The 20,391-nt window shown below is 55.4% G+C and overlaps 1 protein-coding gene across 6 annotated transcripts in view; it reads right to left on the bottom strand.

Moving 5' to 3' along the window:
- Window positions 1-17,978, bottom strand: part of PRDM11 (PR/SET domain 11) — a 96,444-nt gene extending 78,466 nt beyond the window's left edge. For 2 of the 6 annotated variants that reach the window (XM_070804106.1, XM_070804111.1), the window contains exon 1: window positions 8,756-10,235. In XM_070804106.1, the coding sequence (XP_070660207.1) occupies window positions 8,756-9,154 (399 nt within the window). In that variant the 5' untranslated portion in view covers window positions 9,155-10,235. The other 4 variants (XM_070804107.1, XM_070804110.1, XM_070804109.1 and 1 more) reach the window with 4 other exon arrangements.
- Window positions 17,979-20,391: the final 2,413 nt, after the last annotated feature.

Here is a 20,391-nt window from a genome sequence, read left to right as displayed (position 1 = left end):
GGTGGCCAGAGGTGAGTGGGAAAGCTTGTATTCAAACCCAGATCTTGCAGCCTCCAGAATCAGTGCTTGCCTCCCATGCGGGGGTGCTGTCTGCCGAACCCGTTTCCCAGGGCCCACCCGGGGGAGTGCAGCCAGTGGAGTTCCTTGGCAAGCCCCACCCCGCCCTGCCATGTGCGTCTCACAGTCCCAGGACTGTCTGGGACCAGAACCTGGTCCTTGATTCCAAGTCCAGTTGTCCCCCAACTGGCAAGGCTGAGAGTCCCCAGTAGCCTAGTGTCTTCAAAAGGGGTTGAGAAAATGCCAGTCTGGGTGCTAAGGCATAAACCATACCCCTAAAAGGGAAGGGCAGAACAGCAGTGAGCCCTATGGTCCCACTTCACAGGGCTGTACGCCCAGGCCCAGAGAAGGGCAGCAGCTTACTCAGGGCCACCCAGCAGATCTACGGCAGATCCTGGGATGGACCCCGGCATCCCCGGAGTCCCCCTGCAGAGAGCCTACCGTCAGAGCTGCCCACCAAGGGAGCATACCAGAATGCGGGCTCCTGCCATGCAGGAGACCTCCAGGGGCCCTTGATCTGCCTCTGCCCCAGGCACCTGCCCCACTTTTGAAACCCACAGTGAGGAGCTGGAGGGGGCCCTCAGAAGGCGGTGGGTGAGGCCTGGAATCATGCTCCACACCTGTGGGAACCTGGGTGAGTCACCTCGCCTCCCGGAGCCTAGATGAAAGACAGGCACGGGGAAATGACAAGAAAAATGAGGGAGGGAGCTACCCAGCTGGCTGTGAGCGACCTAGAGGAATGCAGGGGTCTGCACGCACCCGCTCACAGGGCTCACCCTCCGCCCTTCTGGCCCCAGGCTCTGCTCAGAGGAAGCCCAATGCCAGCCATGGGTGACACCCCACAGGCACCCATGCAGGCAGAACTTGCCTCCATCCCCCCCAGTGAGACAGCTCAGAGCCGCACCCCAACTCCCAGGATGGTTCAGAGCCACTTGGAGGCACCATCTGCCCAGAGAGACTGCAGCCGCCATGGACCAGCCCTGACCTCAGCACTCTGAAACACCTCCATGCGGTACTCTTCCCTTCGACGCTGGAGAAAAGGTGGCCCCTTACTTTCCTGCCACTCAGAGAGGCCGAGTCACTTGTCCAAAGCCTCACATCTATTCACACAATTATTCCCAACAGATGCACACCGAGGTCCGCCATGGCTCAGCTACCAGGATAAGACAGGCGGGTGTCGCTCTCCCGGCTGTGAGAGGCTTGTCGTGGTGCAACGGGCAACTCTGAGCCCCTCTGCTGGGAGTGCAGTCTCAGCTTCAGCCCCCACCCCCACCCCACTGCCGATATGTCCACGGGAAGCCACCTCTCTGTGCCAGTTCCCCACTAAATGCAGATAATAATGGTGTCTATCTCCTGAGGCTATTCCAAGGATTGAGTGAGATATTATGAGTCAAGACAGCATAGCACCTGCCACATAGTAAGTGCTCAGTAAACATGAACAGTTCCTGTGGAGCCAGGACCCAGCCCATCTTCCTCTTCTGACACCAGCATCCGTGCTCTTAACTCAAAGCTGGGCCAGCTCAGTGTCCTCGGTGTGACCTGCAGCATGACTGCGGAAGGTCTACGGGGAGAATCAGGGAGTGGGTTCCAGTTTCCCCTCTGCCAGCCGCCAGTTCAGACTAGCCCCCTGTGCCTTTCAGAGCCTCGCTTCCTCCAGTCTTAAAACGCATCCCATGATGGCTACTCTCCCGCCTCCCCGGAGAAGCACCCAGGGTCCCCAGGGTGGCTGCAGACCCCCGCCCACACCACAGGACAGGCCCAGAGAGAAAGCTGCTTCCCCTGCAGGGGCACATGGCCTCAGCTGAAGCAGCCACTCTCTGTCCTGCCACCTCTGGCTGCTGAGAGCGTTTGCGGCTGGTGCTGGGAAAGGGCCGGGCCCCGGGCCAGCGTGGGTGCTTCTCGCCTCTCAGGAAATAATTCCAACCCTCTGTGCTCACTGACCACACATGCCACGGACCAGAGGGCAAGAGGACAGGCAGGGCTGCCCCACTGGGCACCTTCTGCCAGAACTATCACACTGGGTGGCCTCATGAAAAAGAACTGAACGAGGAGCCAGTTGGCCTGGGTATATTCCCTTAACCCTGCCAGCGCCTAACTGTGCAGCCTTGGGAAAGTCACTTGACATCTCTGGGCCTCTGTCTGCACATCTGTGAAGTGGCCTTGACCAGGCTTCCTACTTCAGAGGGTGGCTGTGCAGAGCTGGTTAGATGGTGGCATAAAGGTGGTTTCAAACCTAAAAGGAGGGGAAGAGGGATGGAGGTGTGAGAAAAAGAGCAAAGGGGCCATCCTTTCCAGCACTAACTAGATGATGAGCTGCAGAGATTTACCCCAGGGGCTGAAAGGTAAACCCAAGCTTGGACCAGCCAGTGTGGTCCAGAGGGGCCCCAGGGCTCTCAGGGGAGAGCTTGGCCCTGGGCGGCTTTCTTCTCCTGCTCACCCTGCAGGCCAAGGGAGATCAAATCCCTGGCCACAACAGGCCCCATTGAGAGTCGGCAAATCTGCCCAAGGTATGGGGTTACATTACCAGGTTCCTGGCCACCATCACCAAGCAGAGGGTCAGGCTGACCTCCTTCCCTCCCCGCAGGCCTCCATCCAGAACCGACAGGGCCGAGCCAGGCAGAAATCTGATCGTCCGCTGCCTTCCCAGGCAGCAGCCTCCTCTGGGAAATCAGTGGACAGCGGGCTGAAGCTGTTGCAAAGGCTGGAGCCATCCCAGGCGGCCCACGGGAACACGGGCCCTCTGCCCTCAGAGGTGGGTCTGGAGCTAACACAGACAAGAGAGCCCAGGATAATAACATTCTTGGAACTGTTACCAGCATCGTGCACATTATACGTGTTAGTTCACTTGGTCCTCATGGAAGTGCTACACACGCCGCCGTGAGCTGTTTCACAAAGGATGAAACTAGGCACAGAGGGGTTAAGTCAATTTCCCAGAAACACCAGGATCTGAACCAAGGCACTTGGATTCCAAAGTTTACTTATCACAACAGCCAGCAGGAGACACTGAAAAACACACCTTTTGAGTAAGGGTAGAAAAACCCAAGTGTGAAAGAGGAAAGACTCCAGGGGCCATGGCTGTTGTTTCCAGCCCTCTGGGGACTGGCAGAGGGCAAGGCAGCAGATTTTCTCTCTGGCTAAAGAAGAGATGAAGGAATAGTTGGAGATCCTCAGGGAGACATTTGGTTCTGGGCAAAGCCTCAGTGGACAGACTTTAAATATTGCACAGCAATTTTTAAAAAATGCAACTGGCTCCCATAACCCAGCGGCAGCACAAGAATAAAATTAGAATTAAGCTAAATGTACAGCAGTAAGAGAATGGCTAGATAAATGATAATCCTCTCCACTGATACAGTACTGTGTTCAGTTCAGTTCAGTCTCTCACTTGTGTCCCACGCTTTGCGACCCCATGGACTGCAGCACGCCAGGCCTCCCTGTCCATCACCAACTCCCAGAGCTTGCTCAAACCCATGTCCATCGAGTTGGTGATGCCATCCAACCATCTCATCCTTTGTCATCCCCTTCTCCTCCTGCCTTCAATCTTTCCCAGCATCGGGGTCTTTTCCAACGATTTACTACTTGTTGATTTACAATGATTTACAGTGATACACTATTGTGTATCAGTTTAAAAAAAAAAAAGATAAAAGAAAAAAATTATGGTAAGCTCACTACATAAAACTATGACTAGATCCAAAGTTAAATGAGAAAAGCAATTTGCAGATGAAACCGCTTGTTGAAATGTACATACATACATATGTATGTACATGCGTATACACATGCTATAATGGTACATGTTCCCATAGGCTCTGTGTGCAACGTACAGACGGAGATCTAGACCAAAGTAATAACAGCGATGATAAGCCCTGCGGAGGAGGTTGGAATGCTACGGTTATCGAGGAAAATCATGTTTCACTTTTTAAATAATACTTGATTTTTTTATAGCAAAAATTTTTCTGTATATTCTTTATATAATTGAAATTTAGTAAAACAACATAATAAAAATACAAGGAGATGTCTTGGGAACAGTGAGCTACTGGTCCCTGGACGTGTGCAAGCCCATGCATTGGGGTGGAAGGATTTACCACAAGGATGGAGGGGTCCAGCCCTTCTGAACCTCACAGCCTCACCAGAGGAGGAGGAGAAAAGCCCTTACTGTCCCCGCACTGTGAATGTTTTTAAAGCAGCACGGAATCTCAGGCCCTGGAGGAGGGAGAGGCCAGGAGTTGGGGACCCTCACAGGGACACCGGTGTGTCAGAGGCCCACAGGCCAGCTTCCGAGTCCACCTCCTGCCACCAGCTCCCCGCCCGCCCCCCCGTTCTCCTTGCCCCAGTAATGCCGTCCCGGCCCCTCTGTCCCAACAACCCTCAGCCCCCAGCCAGCATGTCTGGGATCAGGCTTAGACTCTCAGGATCGGGGCCATGTCTTTGGGAAGACCTCACACTGGGGGGCAGGAATGCAGGAAGGAAGGAAAAACTGACTTACAGGCTGAACGCACCTGACTGTAAACTGAGCCCAGACAAGGGCCCAGGCCACCAGGCCACACGAAGAGCCCTGCCTAATCCAACAGCCTGAGCCCCAGCCCGCAGAGCCCTAGTCCTGGTCAGGCACCTAGCTCCTGACACTAACAAGCCGAGATCAGTGCCGCTCTCACCTTCAGGACAGCTACCGGGCCCAGAAAAGAGCCAGGAGGCACTCCCCCGGTGGTCCAGTGGCTAAGACTCCACGCTTCGAATGCAGGGGGCCCGGGGTTTGATCCCTGGTCAGGGAACTAGATCCCACATGCCGCAACTAAAGATCCCACATGCCACAGCCAAGTAAATAAACACATATTTTTAGAAAAAGGAAAAGAGCCGCGAGGTATGGGTCCAAGTTCCAGCTCTGCCCCTGACTTCCTACAAGATCGTGGCAAAGTCACTGAACCCTATGGAGTCTCAACTCCCTCATCCACAAAACGGGCTCACAGTATCCACCTCCCAAGCCTACCGTGAAGATGAAATGAGACATCATCCATGTAGCTCCTTTGTGAACCGTACAGACTCCCCACAAAACACAAGGCCTCATCCGTACCACGGATGAGAAAAGGAGGCGGCCACACCTGAGGGCCAAAAGCAGCCACACTTGCTGCAAGACAGGCGTGAGTCCATCCAAAGGGGCAAAAGAGCCTTTCTTGGGCCAGTGTCCTTGACCGAGAGCCAGGGTGCTCGGGGGGTGGAGGCAATCAGGGAGCCGCCGAGAAGTGCCAGGGGGGAGTCCTGGTTTCCACCTGAAACTTGGGAAGGGAACCCTGCCAGCAAGTCCTGGCCTCACCAGCCCAGGGAGCCAGAGCTGGGGCAGGTGACAGGGCTACGGGGAGGCCGGAGGGAGAAACAGCAGGGCTCAGTCCCTGCCAGAGGACGCTGGAGCAGAGGGCCGGCCTTGGAGCACCTGGGAAGGAAGGCCACACAGCCCATGAAGAACAGGCTCAGAGGGGCGCCTATGAGGAGAGGGGCGGCCAAGAAGCAAGATGGTGCCACCCACTGCTCACAGAGAAGCGCCAGCTCTGAGAGAGGCCGGGGCAGCGGGACAAAGCCTGGAGAGCGGGAGGCGGGGAGTCCAGCTGCCCCAGAGTCGCCCTTTCCTGCCTCGGGAGAGGCAAGCCTCCAAGTACCACCAGAGTGAAAGTGACGTTGCTCAGTCGTGTCCTACTCTTTGCGACCCCACGGACTGTAGCCCACCAGGCTCCTCTGTCCATGGGATTTCCCAGGCAAGAATACTGTAGTGGGTCGCCATTTCCTTCTCCAGGGGATCTTCCCGACCCAGGGATCGAACCCGGGTCTCCTGCACTGCAGGCAGATACTTTTGCTGTCTGAGCCACCAGGGAAATCTCTTCCAGCACCACCAAGACCACAGTCAAAACCAGAGCACCCCGCGTGACTCCTGCAAACGCCTGCTGGACTCCCCGCTGAACGGCAGCCAGACAGGCCTGCAGCGTGGGGCCCACCACCAACAGGGAGCTGCAGGGAGGAAGCCAGAGCCTGGGCCACCCTGCACAGGGCCCCGAGGAGGAGAGAGTAGGTGGGGCGGACGGGAGAGGTCCTCCCTGCAGCAACGTGATGGGGAGGACCTGTGGCCACATGCAGGCCCAGGAGCACCGTGGTCTGTTCCCAGGGGCCCCGGGACAGAGCAGTTGCCTCCTCTCGGAACAGGAAGCTGGGCCACAGCAGGAACTCTGCTGCCCCGCCACCGTGCCTGCTGCTCCTGGGTGCTGGCCTCGTGGGGACAGCAATCCTGCCTTGCCACTTCCATCAAGCGTCCAGCCCTCAGGCCTCAAAAGCAGGCCTCAGCTTAGCTCTGGCCCATCAGAAAGGGTTCGTGCAGGAAGCAGCTTCAGGCTTTCGTCCACGGCTCCCCTCTTAAGCGAACCCCAGGCTCCTCACATACCAGGCTCCTGGGGCCTGGCCAAGCCCCCAAACTCAGCCCGGGGCCTCAGGCCTTCCCCCTCCCAAATGCGGCCCTGGACTCCTTCAGGCGGCCGACACACCCCGTTAGCTCGCAGCACTGGCAGCTTAGGGCGGGGTGGGGGGGGCACAAAAAGGTTCCGCCACGGCCATCCAACCACACCAGACACCCACCCACTGACCAGGACGGCCTGGGAAGGCCCGCCCCTCACACCGGAGAACAGCCTGCCTGTCCAGCCCGGACTGACTCCCGGAGCAACTAGGTACCAGGCAAACTCTGGAGTCTGCTTACCAGCCACTCACCCCTCTGGGGACCACGAGGCAGCCTCCCTCAAGGCCAAAGACCAAAGGGAACTTCGGCACAGATGGCCCCTTCGGGCCTTAAAGCGCCCGCGCAGCCTGATCTTATCCCCCACCACGCGACCTCTGACCCCGGGCCAGTCTTGAGGTCTTAACTCCTTAGCTGAGCAGTCAAGGCTTTCCTGGGCTGGCCCTGACCTGCCTCTCCAGGGCCCATCCACCACCTCTTCTCCAAACACTCTGATCACCTGCCATGCCGGAACCCTCAGAACCGCACGTCACCTGCCTTTGCACATACTGTTCCCGGCACCAACAACGTCCTTCCCTCTTCCTCCACCCGGCAAACTCCTACTCCTCCTTCAAGGTCCAGCCCAACAGCACTTCTGGAAGCCTAACGCCACTCTCCCCTCCCCCGCCACCAAGGCAGAATACTTGCTCCTTTTCCCACCTTGTCTCTGAGCAGCAGGGCACTTCCTACCTTCAATCACAGTTAGGATCTGGGCCAGAGCTGCTCAAGCTATTTATGGTAAAGAGGCTTTTTTTTTTAAGTTTTCCAATCTGTTGCCAACTGATGCTTTTGTAAATTACAATAAGAAATGATGCAGCGGTGTCAAGTCAAGCTGCCGATATGAGTTTCCCAACACTTACTCTAAGGTCTGCACCTACCGTGCTACGGACCAGTAACAGGAAACTCACGGATGGGCAGTGGTTTGCGGACCACCCTCTCCCTGGCCCTGGGGGACTCTGCCCCTGGTGCTTCCAGTTCAGGGCCCATTCAAATTACGTTTATGTTTGGATCTCCAGAGCCCAAAGGGGTGCTCCCTGAACAAGTGCCGACCCAAATGCTGCAAGGGAAGGTCCCAGCAACCCAGGAACAGGGGCAGCACCTGCGCCAGGCACCCCCATTCTCAGGTGAGCCCGTAGACACACAGAGAGGGTAACTGGCCTGATGCCTGGTCCAGGCTGTTCTTTCTCTTACTGCCTGCCATCACAGGGCACACTTCTGGAATCCGCAAGCCCTCCAGTCCACTGTCCCTCCCAGCACAGGCTCCTGACGGCAGTGCCCACTGCAGGAACAGTGAGGCAGCCCCTCACAGCGATGAAGAGCTCGGCCTCTGGAATCAGACCTAACCAGGATGCAAATCCTGGTTCAGCCTTTAATAGCTGTGTGACCTTGGGTAAGTCACCTCACGTCTCTGGGCCTCGATATTTGCTCTGTAAACTGAGGCTGATAAGATGATTTGGGCAGCACCCTGCTACAGGCAGGGCCCATATACACCGACAAGCTTTATTCAAGTTTGGCTGTCACTGATGTTTATAAAGGGCTTCCCCAGTGGCTCAGTGGTAAAGAATCTCCCTACAACGCAGGAGCCACAGGAGATGTGGGTTCGATCCCTGGGTCGGGAAGATTTCCTGGAGAAAGACACGGCAACTCACTTCAGTATTCTTGCCTGGGAAACCCCACGGACAGAGAAGCCTGGCGGGCTCCAGTCCGTGGGGTTACAAAGAGTCCGAACATGACTGAAGCGACTTTGCACGAATGCCCGCACGATGTTTATAAAACACCTGGGATCGCCCTGTCCAAAATTCTGACCTGGATCTTCCCTTTCTGCTCATCCTCCCTTTGCAAGACCCAACATCTCTTCTTGGGGGTAAATTCTGCTCAGTTGCTGAGTTGGCTGATTCCCTCTGCAGATCCCATTGCCCTGCCCTCCCCCCACCCCAGGCTAAGGGGCTTCTGCCTTGACACCTTCAGCCTCTGAATCTCTTCACCTCCTCCCCAGATATCAGCCCCCTCTGACTTTTCCTCTGGGACACAGCTGGTCTGAGGAAGGGCCTTGACCCACCCCAGGAAAAGCCCCATTTGCTGGGGTTGGAGCAGTGAAGTGCTGGGTTGTGTGGCTGAGTGGGGTCCCAGCCTTCAACTCCTCCCTCACCCACCCAGAGCCCACCAGCCCTGTACCTTGGGCCACGACAATGCCGAGTCCAGCCCAGCCGGGTCCCAGTCGGCTGCCCCGACGAGAGGCTCACTCCCTGCTGAGGCTGTGGGTTGGGTGGGCCGCTCCCCACGCCCCGCAGCCGTCCCGGAGCCTCCCAAGCCGGCCATGTCCATCCCCTGGGCATCGGGCAGCAGGATCCCTCCCCGGCCCTCAGCACTTTTCCTTGGGGAAAGTACGAGATAGTGAGAGAAGCTGCTCTGGGGAAGCTGACATCGTGGGGGTGGTTCCATATATACTTGCTCAGTGACGTCCACAGCAGCCCAGCCCAAGACAAGCTGATAGCCTGCCTGCTGATCCCTCTCGCCCCCAACCCTGCCTGGAAGAAGCAGTCTACCGGTCAGCACATCGCTGACCACCCCCATTCCTTCACGCACATCGTCTGGGGTCTGCTGCCTCGGTCCCCCCAGAACGGGGCGAGCTCCAGCCACCACAGATATGTAGGCAGGGGCTGGACAGTCTGCCCTTTGGGAAGGACTGGGCCAAACGCTCTCAGAGGCCCCCCCTTGTGCTCTGATTCCAGGAAGTGGAGGCCTGGGGTGCAGAGGAAGAGGTGCTAGATTTGGAGTTAGAATGTTAGCTTGGTCGGTCCCTAAGTTGCAGGACCTCCAGCAAGCCACTTCCTGTCTCTGAGCCTCAGTTTTCTCAACTATAAACTGGGCGTTACGAGAGTGGTTCTGCTCACCTCAGAGGCTAACGATAAAGGATGTGGGAGTAGTGTGAAGTTGGGGAGAGGTCTGGGTTGCCCTTATAGGTCAGGTTGGGGGACGTGGGAGAGGGGTGTCAGGGAAAGCCCTAGAAGGCGCCGAAGGCTCCAGAGGCCTAGGGGCACCTCACTTTGCAAACAGGGCTCCCATCCGTCAGCATCCACCCTGATCTGGGGCTGGTACTGGGGAGCAAGGCAGCGAGCGGCCCTCTGTCCTTCACCTCTGCTCCCCTCACCCAGAGTCGTTTCACTGGAGACTCTTAGTTGGTCCAGATATACCAGTAAGATTTGATTCGTGAGGTTCCAGGTGGGGAGAGGGTCCCGAAACCAAGGGCTTATCAAACTCTGGGTTGAAAGCACCCAGGGGTCCTGCAGGGAAATTGTGAAACTGAAAGTCACTCAGTCGTGTCCGACTCCTTGTGACCCCAGGGACTGTAGTAACCCCAGACTCCTCTGGCCATGGAATTCTCCAGGCCAGAATACTGGAGTGGGTAGCCTTTCCCTCCTCCAGGGGATCTTCCCAACCCAGAGTTCAAACCCAGGTCTCCCACATTATAGGCAGATTCTTGACTGTCTGAGCCACCAGGGAAGCCAAGAGCTTATAATCAAATCCTGGGTTGAAAGCATCCAGGGGCCCTGCAAGGAACTATCACATAACACAAGGAAACCTCCTTCATTAAGGTGGGTTTCTTCAGGCGTTTGGAAAGATAAGATGACGGCTGTGTGATCTGAAGCTAGTCACTTACCTTCTCTGAACCCAAGTTTCCTCATCCAGAAATGGATGAGGAAGAGACCTTATGGGGCCGATGTCAAGTGCCCTGATGCTCGATACATGGTCCTCTTAAAATGTGGTCCTGAAAAAACACGGAGGAAGGAGTTTTTTTCCACAGCAGGTAATACAGGACTGACATGACCGTCTCTGTTTACAGCAAGGGAGACTGAGGCCCAAGCATGTTTGGCTTTGAACACAAGCCCGCTGGGGGAGTGTGTCTGAAGGTATGGTTAGGTCACCTTTAAGTCGAGACCCCTGTGACTATGCACCCTCCCATCTCCGGGCAGTGCTGTCCGGCACAAGATTATGTCAGTGCCCTGGGAGATGCCGCCCCTGTGGTTCCGATCTCACATCCACGGAGCTGGCCCCCAGAGCTGGCCCTGTGCCGCACCGGTACTCGGTGCTGCTTCCCGGGGAGCCCTGTGAGGCCAGCACCATTATCACCCCGACTGTGCGGATGAGGAGACAGGCAGACGCACAAGGGGCAGCCTCTTACCGCCATCTCCCAGCTGCCGAGAGCAGGGGCAGGGCTGGACCTGAGGCCACGCCCCCTCCAGAGCGCCCCGCCCACACACTCCCTCTCCATCCCACCCCGCTGCCAAGAGGCCAGTCCAAGGGACTTTGCCGCATCTTATCTGGGGGTGCCATGGCTACTCAGAAGTGAAGTCAGACACACTCCAGGAAGCCTTCAGTCCCCAGAACTGTGCTCCAACCTAACTGCACTGACTCTCAGTGCGGAGGGGCAAGTCCTCTCCCCGCGCCCCCACCCTCCCTTTTGGAACGGCCTCCACCATGCCCTCATCCTCACCGTCTCCTACCCTGACGCTGTAACAGCCTCCCAACTGGCCTCCCTGCCTCCAGCCTCACACCCAAGCTGCCGCTGCTGTTGACGACTGGGACCTGGGCCTGCTCTCCATGTCAGCTTTCTCCTAATAAAACTTTCTGTGGCTCCCAGAGGCCCCACAGACAGAGTATAAACTCCTCTGCAGAGCGGTCATAACCTTTTTACAATCTGGCTGGGATAGAGTCTCCGTGTTAGGTGGGATGGTTCAGGAGCCAGAAAACCTGGGTTCAAATCCCAACGCTGCTGCCAACCAAAGGGGAAACCTTGGGCAGGTTAGTCCACCTCTCTGAGCCTCAGGCTCCTAAAGGGAAATAACAGCACCAATGTCAGGGTGCTGCTGGGAAGATGAAATAGAAAACACGTCATGAAGGACTTTGCATCCATTAATAGTAAGTGCTCAACTCATTCATTCATTCCACAAATACGAGGCCTTACTATGTGCCATGCACCGCTCATGCAGCCCTGAACAAAACTGACAAAACTCCCCCCTCTGGGAACTTATAGTATAATTAAGGGAGGCAGACAAAACCAACATAAGTAAAACCCAAGGCGTGTTGTACATGCTGTGCACTATGGAGAAAAAAAAAGGCAGGGAAACAGTGGGATAAGGGGACAGGGGTTGCGATTTTAAACAAGTGCCCACGAGAGGGTGACATTTGAGCAAATCCCAATGCAGGTGAGGGAGCCTACCATGGAGAGCACCCACTCTACCAGTGGGTAAGAGTGTTACGGCAGTGGGAACACCAGTGCAAAGGACCTGAGGCAGGATCAGAACTGGTGTGTTAGTCATATTACTTTTATCATCACTATTCTTTCTTTCCAGTTTCATCTCCCTTCACCTCCTCCCTTTCCTGCACCCTTCAGCCAAATGAACTACCAGAGCCTCCCCAAGCCCTTCTGTGTGCACATGCCTTCGGACAAGTCACACTCCATGCAGGAATGCCTTCCTTTCTCTCCAACTTCTACTCATCCTTCAAAACCCAGCTGAAAGGCCTTCTCCTCAGGGAAGCTTTCCTTGACTTAGAGTCCATGGCCCACTCTCTTGTCCCCTTCTGCTGTAACCTGAAACTGCATGGTTAACTGCCCACCTCCCCAGACGGATCAGTGAGTTCTGGAGGGATAGGACTGGCTTTCGCATTGCACCCCTAAGCACAGCACAGTGTGGTTCTGTGCACTGACCACCTGATGAATGAAGGCAGAAACGAAGGATGCCCCAGGCCTCCCCCCTTACAGAGCCCTCGCCCTGGGCATGCCACCACAAATGACCGCCTCTGTGAATGCTGGCCTTTTCAACGCAGATATAAATCTGCAATATGAAACAGGCTTTTTAAAAATAACAGCACATTTTTCTTTTTCCTTCATTGTTTTTTTTTCTTTCTGCACGGCTTATTTTTCCAGTGCAGCCCTGGACCAGCTGTAGGGAAGTCCCTCCCAGGCCCACTCTAAGAATACAGGGCTCTGGGGCCTCTAAGGACTCCTAGGCCCTAACAGGGATGGAGGAGGCACCAGACGGTTCTAGACGAGCTCTGGCACCAAGGCTACCAGGCACCTCTGAGCCAAGAACCTTTTTGCTCAAACGCGATGTTAGGTGGGTTACCTCTGGGAAACCTTATAGCCCCATGTGACTTTTCCAAAGCGGCTTCTCCTTGATGAGACCCACTCTAAGAGGGCATCCTAGAGAGATGGCATCAGATCCAGGGTTCCAATTCTGGCTACATCATTGGGTAGCCCTGGATACTTTCCATCACCTCTTGGAGCCTCAGTTTCCCCATCTGTGAAATGGAAATAATAATAATACCTATCTCTGTTTTCTACATATGGTATGTGACATGCTTAGGACCATACCCTAGGACACAGTAAGCATTCAGTAAATATTAGCTGCCTTCATCACCGTGACCTTCATTTTCATCAGCCCTGGATCTCTTATTGTGCAGTTCCTTCACTAAATCATATACTCTCCAGATCAGAGACCTCAACGATCCGCTAAATCTCACCCTCTTGGCCCTCCTGGAATTTTCTCTCATACATCCCAGAAACACAGTCCTTCTGGGGGTATGAACATCTGTAAATATGGAAAGCTTGGTATCCATACTCTAAGGGCCAATCACTTTGCCTGCCACACCTGACACCTCCTTCCTGCTGGACCTACCTGCCCACACCCCAGGGAAGCAACGTTTATAAGGAATCCTGTCCTTAGCTCCCAGCACACCATGAGCCTGCAGCCAACGCTCAGAGATTCGTCAGAAGATAGTTACTGAGCAACTCACGTGCACAGACAATGGAGACACAGCAGCACGTGCACACCAAACCAGGCCCTACTCTCACACCAAACCAGGCCCTACCCTCACAGAGCTTATGGTCTGATCAAAGAGTAAGACTCAATCAACGTTGTTGTTCTTCAGTCGCTAAATTGTGTGTTTTGTGACCCCATGGACTGTAGCCCGCCAAGCTCCCCTGTCCATGGGATTTCCTAGGCAAGAATACTGGAGTGGGTTGCATTTCCTTCTCCAGGGGATCTTCCCAACCCTGGGGTTGAATCTGAGTCTCCTGCATTGTCAGGTGGGTTCTTTACCACTGAGCCACCAGGGAAGCCTGCAATCTGTAAATACACCAATAAATATAAAACCACCACTAAGACGAGTGCTATAAAGGAAAGGCACATGGGCCATGAGAGATTGCTGTGGAGGGCTTGACCTAACCAGGGAGGGCTTCCCTGAACAGGTGATGCTGAAGCTGAAAGATGAAGGATGAGGAGACCCACACAGATGCAATGGAACACATCACCAGGGCAGGGAAACATGAGTAAAGTACTACGTTCGGCTGAACATGATGAATGGAGGGATTCAAGATGGTGTCCCCACAGTGTCTAAGGGCAACTGAAGGATTCCAGAAGGCTTTTCGGGCAGGGGTTGACAGACTCAGATTTATGTCAAAAAGATCACCCTGGCCACTGAGGATGAGCTTTTCCAAGCCTGTGTGTGTGTATGTATCTCTGCCTAGAATGCTCCCCCAGTCTGTATCAGTCAGGACAGGCTAGGTTATGCTGCAGTAACAAACAACGCCCAAATCTAAGTAGTTTGAAACAACAAAGGCTTAACCATCACTGATGCTGCACGTCCATTATGAGGCACCAAGGGGGTTCCACTCAGGGAGCGACACAGGGACCCAGGCCAGCAGAAGCAGCCACCAACCCTACCTCCTGCCAGTTGCCACACCACAGGAAAAGAGCACTTAGGAGGGTCTCAACACCAGCAACCAGATGCTCTGGACCAGAAGTGGCATGGGCCACTGTAGTTCACAACTCACGGCCCCAGCCAGCACAAGGGGAGCTACAGTCAGTGCTACACGTGCCTGCCTGGAGGAACTGGAAATATTTAGGGTGTAGCATTAAGCACCACCAGACACTCACTCCATCTTGCTGTCCCCCAACCTTAACTCATTCATTAGACCACAACTGTTTCAGTATTCCAGAAGGAGGGACCGACATGTGCCGGAGAGATCAGAGAGATGCAGGGAAGATGGAAGACGAGGCCAAGGAAAGGATAGGCCCACATCACTCAGAGGCTTCTAAACCATGGGAACAATTTGGTTCTTTACCCCACAAGTACTGTGAAGACTTTTCAATGCTTTATGCGGAAATGGGGAGTCTGCTGTGATCTTCTTGGGAACAGATCACTCTGCCACCCTAAGACTGACGTGGAGGGGAGGTCACAGGTGGAGTTAGGAGGCTCATGCTATTGTCTTGGGAATAGACAGTGGTGCTTGACCAAGACGCTCGGGAAGAGAAGACAGAGAAGATGTAGATGGAGTCAATTTAATCGGCTGGAGTTCCCTAGATCTGGAGATACAGTGGATTGCAGTGTGGGAATGGAGACACCAAGGTTTCTGCCTTAGGGACTAGCAAGATGGTGGCAGCCTTGGACAAGATGAGAGCCCTGGAGGTGGTTTAGGGATGAAAATGATGGAACAGCCTCGGACTCTGTGTGTGGGTCATAACTATGAGATAGTCAAGAGAACGAGCTGAGGAGGCAGCTGAATAAACAGGAATGACTCCTGCCTACTCGTCCAGTGGTCTTCACTTCCTTCACACTTGCCAAGAACTTAGAACCAGGGGAAACCCTTCCCCCATTTAAGTCCAGGTGAGGAAACATTCAGAAGTCTTACTTGACACCAAAGACAACAAATTTTTGAAACATATCAATGCAAAGGGTCAAGAGGACAGAACTGTAACTCAGGTCAGAGTAGTATGTAAGTGATAGCTGTGAGGGCTGGTGAAGGACTCCTGGGACCAGTGAGGGGAGCCCCTCACCTCTGAGCACGTCATTAGGGTAGGCAGCATAGACTCTGCCTCAGTTGCCCCTTGGAGGCCCCAGCAAATTTGGGACTGAATGGACCTGGGTGGAGCTTGTTGGGCAATTCTGATATTCCCTGGAGAGTGTTCTGCAATAATCCCAGGAAGAAAAATACTTCTTAACTCACTGTGGGCTATGGGCTAGGCACTGTCTCTGTGCTGTCTCATTCCATCTCACAACTGCCTGCCCAGACAGGCTTTGTTGGCCCTACTTTAGGGATGGAGGAGCAAGATCCAGAGAGGTCAAAGGCAATCGTGCCAAGTCCAAAGTCCCAGGTCAGTATGAAGGGGAAGGAGGACTCCAATGGAGAAGCCCTGTTTCATTAAACTAAAGCAACCGGCCTGGGCTCTATTCCAGAGAGTAAGGTTTACAGACACGTGCCTACACAGAACTCTGCTCATCCACCTCTGAGAAAGTCAATGAGCAAAAATCATGCCCCACTCCCCAGGGAAGAAGAGTTACATCTGCCCCATGGACCTCATAGCCCCAACCCCTTCCTTTCTCTCAAGGGGAAATGAGGGCGAAGGACAGCTTGGGTGCCACAGGCATCATGCTTCATGGAAAATTCTTTTGCTACAGCACAGACAGAACCCCCAGTTTATAGGTTTACAGGCATCAAGAGCCCTGTCTCATTCTTCCCCCTGTCCCCGCGGACAAAGAGCTGGGTGTGTTTCTTTTCAGCCACTCTAAATTATATACAACAGCCTTACTCCACATGAAACAAGCATCTGAGAAAGAAGAGAGGTTTAACATTTTTCTCCCTGAAGTCCCAGCCCATCCCGGGGGTGGTCTAAGCCCCTATCGCCCAACAACACCCCGTACAAGACACGAGCAACTTTTCCACCGGCACCGACCAGCGCTCAAGACAATCTGTATTCTCCTTGCAGCCACTTGCCTGGGGCGTGCTGGCCTTGACCGGAGAAAGGTCATCGGCCGCCAAGTGCCTGCAGAGGAGACTACCTTGGGGATTGCGGGGGTGGGGGGTGGGAATGGGGGGTACACTCCGGAGAGATTTCCCGAAGAGTCTACACCGCACCTGGGATGCGAAACGTGTTAAAAGAAATGCCCCCGGCGCGACCATATTTACCGGGAAATCGTGCACCCCGTTGGAAAGAGGGCCCCCCACCGCACCCCGGCAGGACTCATGCCTCCCACGTCCGCCGCAACCCCCGTGGCCGAGCCCAAAGCGCGCCGCCCCCTGAGAACTAGGCCAGCAGCGGCTGCGGCGGCCGCGACGAGCAGTCCAGCCTGCGGCGCCTCGCCCCGCCCCGCCGGTGTCTCAGCGTTCTCAGGCCGAACGCCCGGGGCCCGGGCGGCCGCTGCCATTGGTCGGCGGCCACGTCCGTCAGCGGGCGGCACGCCGGCGCAGAGCAAAGGCTACATTGTAACAAGGCAGGCAAGCGAGCGAGCGGGGCGCGGGCGGGGAGGAAGGAGGCGGAGGGGCGGCCCCCGAGTCCCGCGGCGGCGGCGGCAGCGGCGGCGGCAGCTACCTGCCGAAGGGTTAACCCACCTCGGGCCGGGGCGAGCCGCACCCCCACCGCCACCACCCCGCTCCTGCGCCGCCCGGACCCCCCCGCGCCGCGGGCGCTGCACCCCCGGCCGCCCGCCGCCCCCGCGGCCGCTCGCAGCCCCTGCCCCGGCGGCCCCCCGCGTGCGCGCGCGCGCGCTGGCAAACTGCCGAGCGCTTTCCGAAGCCATTTTCAATGGCCACAGTGGCTACCGGGGCTGACTCACCTTCCCGGGAGCGCCGCGGCAGCCGCGGGGCCCGGGCGGCGCGGGCGGGCCCGGGCGGGCGGCTCGGCGGAGGCGGCGCGGCCCCGGCTGGCGGCCCCCGCGGCGGGAGCGGCCGCGCTGCGGGCGCGCTGGGCCCCGGCAAAGTTTCAGCGCCAGCCTCGGCGCGGCGGCGGCGGCGGCGGCGGCGACTCGCTGCTGCTCTCCTCCCCTGCTTTGACCACCATCTTATTAGTACAGGAAATGACATGGAAAACGGAAGAAAGCGGCGTTTGGGGCAGACGCGGACCCCCCAATTCAGGGGCCCGGAGCCGGGACTCACCAGCCGCGCGTCCCAACCCGGCCCCGGGAGAAAACTGCCGGGGTCCTCTCGGCGCCCCCGCCCCGCGCCCTGCCTGGAGGGGAGCGGGGGTGGGGGGAACCTGGTTCCTCGAACCCAAAAGGACAGGGCGACTTTTATAAACCAGCCCGGGAGAAATCGAGAAAAAAAAAAAAAAAAAATGAAAAAAAGAAGAGGTTAAAAGAACTTTCGAACTGGGACACTTTTTTTTTGTTTTTGGTCGGAATTAAAAGTTCTAGAATTTTAAAAAGTCATTCCTTGAGGGGGCTCCCTGGCTCCCCCACTCCTGTTGCTGCCCCTTGTGAACCAAACTGGGGAGTAAACGTGTTGATATTTTTAACCCTTTCTTGGCTCCACTGCCCGCAACTGGCCCCCTCCTGATCCGGTTTAACCCTTTGAATGCCCAGCCATTCGGAACTCCAAACGCCAGGTGCATCCCGCTGCAAGCTGGGGGAAGAGGGCTGGGGGGGGGGGGGGGGTTCATTTGAAACGTTTAACTATTTACATGGGGCAGCGGTTTTCACGTCGCGAGCCGCACGTGTTCTTCAAATCGTAATTTTTTTTTACCGGGATTGAGATCCTGAGAACCGGACTTGCTGGTCCCGGGCTGTCTTGGTAAAGGTGTTTAAACCGAAATCGCTTGCTTAGGTCCTCAATTTCTTCATCTGTGAAATGGGATTCAACATCGCAGAGCAACAAGGTAGCAAAGAAAAGAGCGGGCAGAATATTCATAAAGACGGTGTTTAAAAGCTTGAAAGGCTTTACTCCACGCTTGGAAACCTGACGGGTTAGGATGCAGCAGAGAACACCGCGGGATGGCGTAACCAAGACAACTACTCCCAAAATAACAGTGTTCTTCTGGCGTTGTCTGCAAGGCAAGGGGCCGAAGTGCCAGATCTCTCCTGTCAGGGGAGGCTATGCTGCTCTGGCTCTTAAACCGAGGTGTAACCTCTAGTAGAAGGTTGTCAGGAGGAATTTGACCTCAGGACCGCGCCGGGGCGGGGCGCTGCTTAGGGAGGGGCTTCCCGACCTTCAGACATCCGTGGAAGCCCTGAAAGTCTTGGCGCAGGAGGTCTCCAGTGGGTACCGCCCCGGGGAGATGTCCTCTCGGGGATGGAGGTCCCTGTCAGTTTACCTGCTGGCTGGGAGCCTGAGTCCCAGATGGCATCCATGGTCAGACCCCAGGACATGCTCCTAGCTCTTGGAGTCTGGAAGTTGGGGGTTGAGGGGAGAAGCTCTGTATGTACCACGTCTTCTGTTTCCCTTGAATCTGGCATCACAAACACACCTTCTTGAAGTCCTTCATCTTGTACTTCCTGTGTGATCTTGAGTAAAGGACTTCCCTTCTCTGAGCCTCAGTTTCCTATCTGCAAAGTGGGACACAGGAATAACAACCCTCATTGCCAGCTCCATGTGAGGAGCCATGAAACTGTTTAAAGAGCCTAGCACCAGACTGCTCACAGTAGATGCTCAAGTAACGATAATTAACATCAGAATTATATGACTTTCAATATAACTATAAAAAGTTTCCTGAGTGTCTTTCTGCTCAGTGCCAGGCAGAGTGTTGGGTACTGGGGAGTACTGAGGTTAGTTAGACCTGGTCCTTTTAAGAGGTCTTGGTCTGGCCAGGAGATGGAGAAACTGGTAGTTAACTCAGATTAATTCAATAATTAATGCACAGCTTTATACTGGAGGCCAGGTGCTTGGGCAGAGAGAGGAAAGGACACCAAGGAGGAAGCCATGTATTCCTTTTGTGAAGGATTCACCAAGGAAAGGGTGTCAGGTGGGCCCTGACAGGGTTGGAATTTCCACCAGCAGTAGGATGGCGTTCCAGAAAGGCGAACAGCACTGGCAGAGACCTGCAGGTCTCAAAGCGGCAGGGTGTGTAACACGTGGCCAGCTATGATGACTCAAGAGTGGGTGGGGCAGAGGAGCCCAGATGAGGCCAGAAAGCCAAGAGGATAAAGAGAGAAGGTGGTCACAGCCTCCAAAAAGCAAAATGGTCTTTGAGAGAAAGAGCTGAGGAGTGAGGCAAAGAGGGAATTTTTCCATGTGGTGCTGGTTTTCTATTTAAATCTCCCCATCCATTTGGCCCAGTCTGGCTTCTCTTTGCCAGGAACAGTCGGTCTCCAGGCTCCAGCTCTGGAGTGAGGCTGGGTCCTTGGGCATTGCAGGCCAGGAGTCTCCAGTCGTCACGCTTGGTGGGCACAGAGAGTCTGCATGGTTCAGAGACCCAGGTCTGAGGTCCGGCCTGCCACCCCCTGCCATGGAACCTGGGGCTCGTGACTCTTCTGTCTGAGCTCCAGCTTTTTCCTGTGCGACATAGAATTTGCACCAGGGGTCCTACCTTGTTCCCTCAAGAAGTGCCCTGTAGCCACGTGATCAACACCACGGCTTGGGAAGGCATCTGAAACAAGACTGGGAGACTCTCTGGGAGCCCAAGACAGGCAAGGGCTGGGACAAATGCCTGGGGTCAGAGGGCAGAAAGTGGTAATTACCTATAGTGATTATCCCAGGGCCCGAAAGTAATCACTGTAGACAAGAGGTCTGGACAAGGTAGGCCTTTGAGACTATGCCTCAGCCTCTTCCCTCTGTGGGCTGAGTTGGGCCTGAAACACAGAAGTAAGGATGAAGAGGAGCTCCACTCAGATCCCCTGAGAACTAGCTGGGGGTCAGGCGGTACGAAGCGGGTTGACATGAATAGGGCACGTGACACACACTTTCAGGGACCTTACCATTTGACCCTCTCAGTAATCCAAGGCAATCGGCATCATTGCTGTTATTGCAGACAGGGACACTATGCTCAGAGAGGTTAAGAAACTTACCCGAAGCCGCACAGCTAGATTCACAGCCAGAT

Source organism: Bos indicus, chromosome 15 (assembly GCF_029378745.1).
Source record: "Bos indicus isolate NIAB-ARS_2022 breed Sahiwal x Tharparkar chromosome 15, NIAB-ARS_B.indTharparkar_mat_pri_1.0, whole genome shotgun sequence".
NCBI lineage: Eukaryota > Metazoa > Chordata > Mammalia > Artiodactyla > Bovidae > Bos > Bos indicus.
The sequence above is the reverse complement of the archived record's forward strand: the minus strand, read 5'-3'. Positions and strand labels throughout refer to the sequence as shown.